This window comes from Monoraphidium neglectum (genome assembly GCF_000611645.1).
Source record: "Monoraphidium neglectum strain SAG 48.87 unplaced genomic scaffold scaffold03997, whole genome shotgun sequence".
Classification (NCBI taxonomy): Eukaryota; Viridiplantae; Chlorophyta; class Chlorophyceae; order Sphaeropleales; family Selenastraceae; genus Monoraphidium; species Monoraphidium neglectum.
This window is the reverse complement of record NW_014009632.1, coordinates 2,279-6,085: the sequence shown is the minus strand read 5'-3', so window position 1 is coordinate 6,085 and position 3,807 is coordinate 2,279. Positions and strand designations below refer to the sequence as shown.

At 66.6% G+C, this 3,807-nt stretch overlaps 1 protein-coding gene across 1 annotated transcript in view; it reads left to right on the top strand.

Annotated features, from left to right (window-relative positions):
- Positions 1 to 1,754: 1,754 nt before the first annotated feature.
- Positions 1,755 to 3,807, top strand: part of MNEG_13713 (hypothetical protein) — a gene marked incomplete at both ends in the record, with an annotated part of 3,334 nt that continues 1,281 nt past the window's right edge. The window contains 2 exons of the mRNA XM_014037815.1: positions 1,755 to 1,952; positions 2,165 to 3,714. Coding sequence (XP_013893269.1) covers positions 1,755 to 1,952; positions 2,165 to 3,714 — 1,748 coding nt within the window. The remainder of the gene's footprint in view (positions 1,953 to 2,164; positions 3,715 to 3,807) is intronic.

Sequence of the window (3,807 nt, the reverse complement as noted above, 5' to 3'; positions counted from 1 at the left end):
CACTCTACACTCACCCTCCGGACGGTTTGAATCCCTATCGGAGGCCGGCCACGACGACTCCTGCTTCGTGCTGCTGGCACGCATCGCGCAGCGGTCAGATGGCCGACCCCTGCATCTGCTGCGTCCGCTGATAGCGCGCGCCAAAGCTGCGGCCGGCGGCACCGCCGTCCTCCCGCACGTCACGGCCACTGCAGACAATCGCCAGGCGCTGGCAGGTGCGTCTCGGTTTTCATTTGCAGGCTTGCGATTCTGCGCATGCCAACAGTAAGCAGCAGCACACCTCAGCAGGAGGACAGAATTAGGGCTGAAGTTGTACCCATATCATTTCGATGCCCTGCCGCGTGCTCGGGTGCACCTCACTCAGGCGCCTCGGCGGGCAGTGCTAGAAACGTATTTCAACAGCAGCTAATGGAAGATGGGCAGGAGAGGAGCCCATCAGGTAGCCTAAGCCTGCTGCCTGCCTGGCCACAGGCCCCCCAACAGGCACCCTGCATCCAAGGGCACCCTGGACCCTGCTTGGCATGCAGCAGGTCCAAGCTACCCAACAGGCCCTCTACGAGGAAAGAGTGCTTGACACCCCTCGCATCCTGGGTGGGGGGTGGGTGTTGCAAAAAGGACGCTGCTACACTTGTCTGAGAACAAGAAGAATGCACAGCTCATGTGCACTCTAGCTATGAACCCAAACACTGCTGTGTCCCAGCTGCTCCACAGCTGCTCTCCCTCAAACGTGTTTACTCAACAGCAGCTAATGCAAAATGGGCAGGAGAGGAGCCCATCAAGGAGGGGAACAACGGGGAAGAGGCGCAAGGCTCCACCTCTGCATGCGATTTCATCCACCAAAACTACACTTTCGCGAATTGGGCATCATTTGGATCGATCAACAGGGCCTTTGGCTTTCGCAGCAGAGCATTTTGTCGGGTGCATTTGTCGGGTGCCGCTCGGCTCACCGGCGGGCGGGCGTGCTGCATCGCTTGAGTGGGTCAGCCAACCTCTTACCAAATTATGCATCGTGAAACCTTTGCAATTACATGACGCGGTTCGTCATGTCTCACACATCAAAAATGTCGCGCAGATCAGACGTTGTCACTTGCCAGGCGGTGCCCAGCAATGTCGGAAGTTACCTGCGATGAAGGGGGTCTAGGGCGTTGAATTGGACACCGTTGAAACATGTCTCTTGACCCGGTGGGTGGGCCGCTGGCCGCGCCTGCTGTGCTGCGCGTCCCCAGCGCACGGCAGCGTGCTGTGTTTGAGTGCTTCGTCCCCCTACCCGGCGCCACCTGAAACTGGGCGGCAGTACAATTCTTACCCCAGCACAATCTTCAGGCGCACAACACAAGTTCGCGCAAGGTCCCCACCAGCAGCCAACCCTGGGCGTCCACCCAGGTGCTGGGTGCTGTGTACGTGGCGGGCAACGAGGTGGCGCAGCTGCTGCAAGCCGGGGTCTGGCTGTCGCAGCTGGGCGCGCGCGCCGCGCCTGACTCGTGTGTTCAGGGCGCAGTGGTGGCCTGGCACCAAGACGGGCAACACGGGCAGCAGGGGAGCTTGGCCCTGGGCCATGCCCTCGGCGCTCACATCAGCACAGTGGCGGGTGGGTGGAGGTCGCGACGACGCGCCCGTGCTGCCCATAGTGCAGCGCTGGCCTGGGCTTGGGGCTTGCCCCTTGCGGCGCCGCCGCTCTGCAGAGGGCTCTGAATGGACATCACCCAGCATTTCGCTTCCGAGTGCTGTTGTAACTGCCATCATGACAACGCGCCATGTGCATGCCGCGTGCAGGCGCGGTCGACCCAGCAGCCAGCCACCTGCTGCTAAAGCATGGCGGCCAGACTGTCCCCGTCAGCGCCCTGCTGGACTCCCTGCCAGACGGCTCGCAGCAATGGGGCGACGCGTGGCACGAGCTGGAGCGGCAGCAGGAGGCCGAGTACGGCGGCGCACCCCTGCTCACGCCGGAAGAGGTGGGCTGGCGGGCTTCGGCATGCCGTCCCAGGCTGCTCAGGCTGGAAGATCCCGTGCTGTCAGTCCGCTCGTGCACGACATCACCAGAGTGGCCCAGTCCTGCTGCTACTCAACGACAGGCTCGCGTGCGTTGCGGCCGCACCCTTCCCTGCTGTGCTCAGCGCTGCGCATTGGCGCGTCGTACCCTGTTTCCGCCCTGCTCACCTCTCAGGCTTTTGGCGTGAGCCAGGGCATGGCCCAAGTGCTGGGCGACTCGGGGGACGGCTCCAGCCACGCGCTGCTGCAGCGCCTTGCGCAGCTGCTGGAGGGCCGCGCCCTGCACCAGCTACGGCCGCTGATGGCACACGCCACGGCAGTAGCGGGCGGGGCGGCGCCCCCGCCGCACATATTGGCCGCTGCGGACGCGTGCCTGTCACGGCTGCCAGCGGGGATGGGGAGCGAGGTGCAGGCTCTGCTGGGGCGAGTGGCTGCCAGGCTGGCGCTGGCGCTCTCTGCTGAGCAGCGCGCGGCATTCATGGCGGCCATAGGCTGCCAGCAGGCAGGCGCGGACCCCACGCAGCAGCAGCAGCAGCAGCAGCAGCAGCAGCAGCAGCAGCAGCAGCAGCAGCAGCAGCAGCAGCAGCAGCAGCAGCAGCAGCAGCAGCAGCAGCAGGGGCAGCAGTCGCGGCAGCAGGAAGGGCAGCAGCAGCAGGAGCAACAGCACGAGGAGGAGCAGCATCAGCATGAGCAGCAGCAGCATCAGCATGAGCAGCAGCAGCAGCAGCAGCAGCAGCAGCAGCAGCAGCAGCAGCAGCAGCAGCAGCAGCAGCAGCAGCAGCAACACCAGCAGCCGCAGCAGCTGCAGACGCTGCAGCAGGAGCAGCAGGAGCAGCAGCTGGAGCAGCAGCAGCAGCAGCAGGAGCAGCAGCAGCAGGAGCAGCAGCAGCTAAAGCAGCAGCAGCTAAAGCAGCAGCAGCTAAAGCAGCAGCAGGAGCGGGAGCAGCAGCAGCAGGCGGAGCAGCAGGCGGAGCAGCAGGCGGAGCAGCAGGCGGCTCATGAACGGGAGAGGCAGCAGCAGCAGCAGCAGCAGCAGCAGCAGCAGCAGCAGCAGCAGCAGCAGCAGCAAGAGCGGCAGCAAGAGCGGCAGCAAGTGCGGCAGCAAGAGCCGCGACAAGAGCGGCAGCAAGAGCGACAGCAAGAGCGGCAGCATGAGCAGCCAAGAGAGCAGGGCGAGCAGGCGCGTCATCAAAGGAACGAGCCGCAGCACACGGGCGTGGGGGCCCCCTCATTGATCCGCACCGACATGCCAAACGACTCACGGCACGCGTTTGACGACGGGGATCGCTCTCGCCAGCCGCGCCGCCCCCGCTCGCCCTCGCCCCCGCGGGGCCGCCGGTCGCCACGCCGCGAGGGCGGCCGCGCGGAGAGCCCCGGCCCCGACCGCCGGCGCCGCCGCGAAAGGCCCCGCACACGCTCGCCCGGGCCGGAGCCGGGGCCGGGGCCGGCGGCGCCGGAGCCGGACGGCCCCGCGGCGGTGCGCTGGCTGTGGCGCCTGACTGCTCCGCAGCTGCGCTTGGACGAACTGAGTGCCCGGCAGCTGGGGGAGCTGCGCGCTGCGGCGCTGGTCCACGTGTTCCAGGAGGTGGCGCGGCGGCGCAACCCCCGGCTGCGGGACCCCTCCTGGGGCCCCGGCTCGCCCAAGTGGGCTACCCGCAAGGTTCTGGTGCCGCTGGCCTGCCTCGCGCTGCCGCCGGCGCTGAGCTGCGAGGGAGGCGTGCGCGCGTCTCTGGGGCAGCTGTGGAGCACTTTAACGCTTCACGAGCCGCCCTCGGCGGGGGCGGCCGGCAGGACGGAGCGGCGGGAGCGGGATGAGAG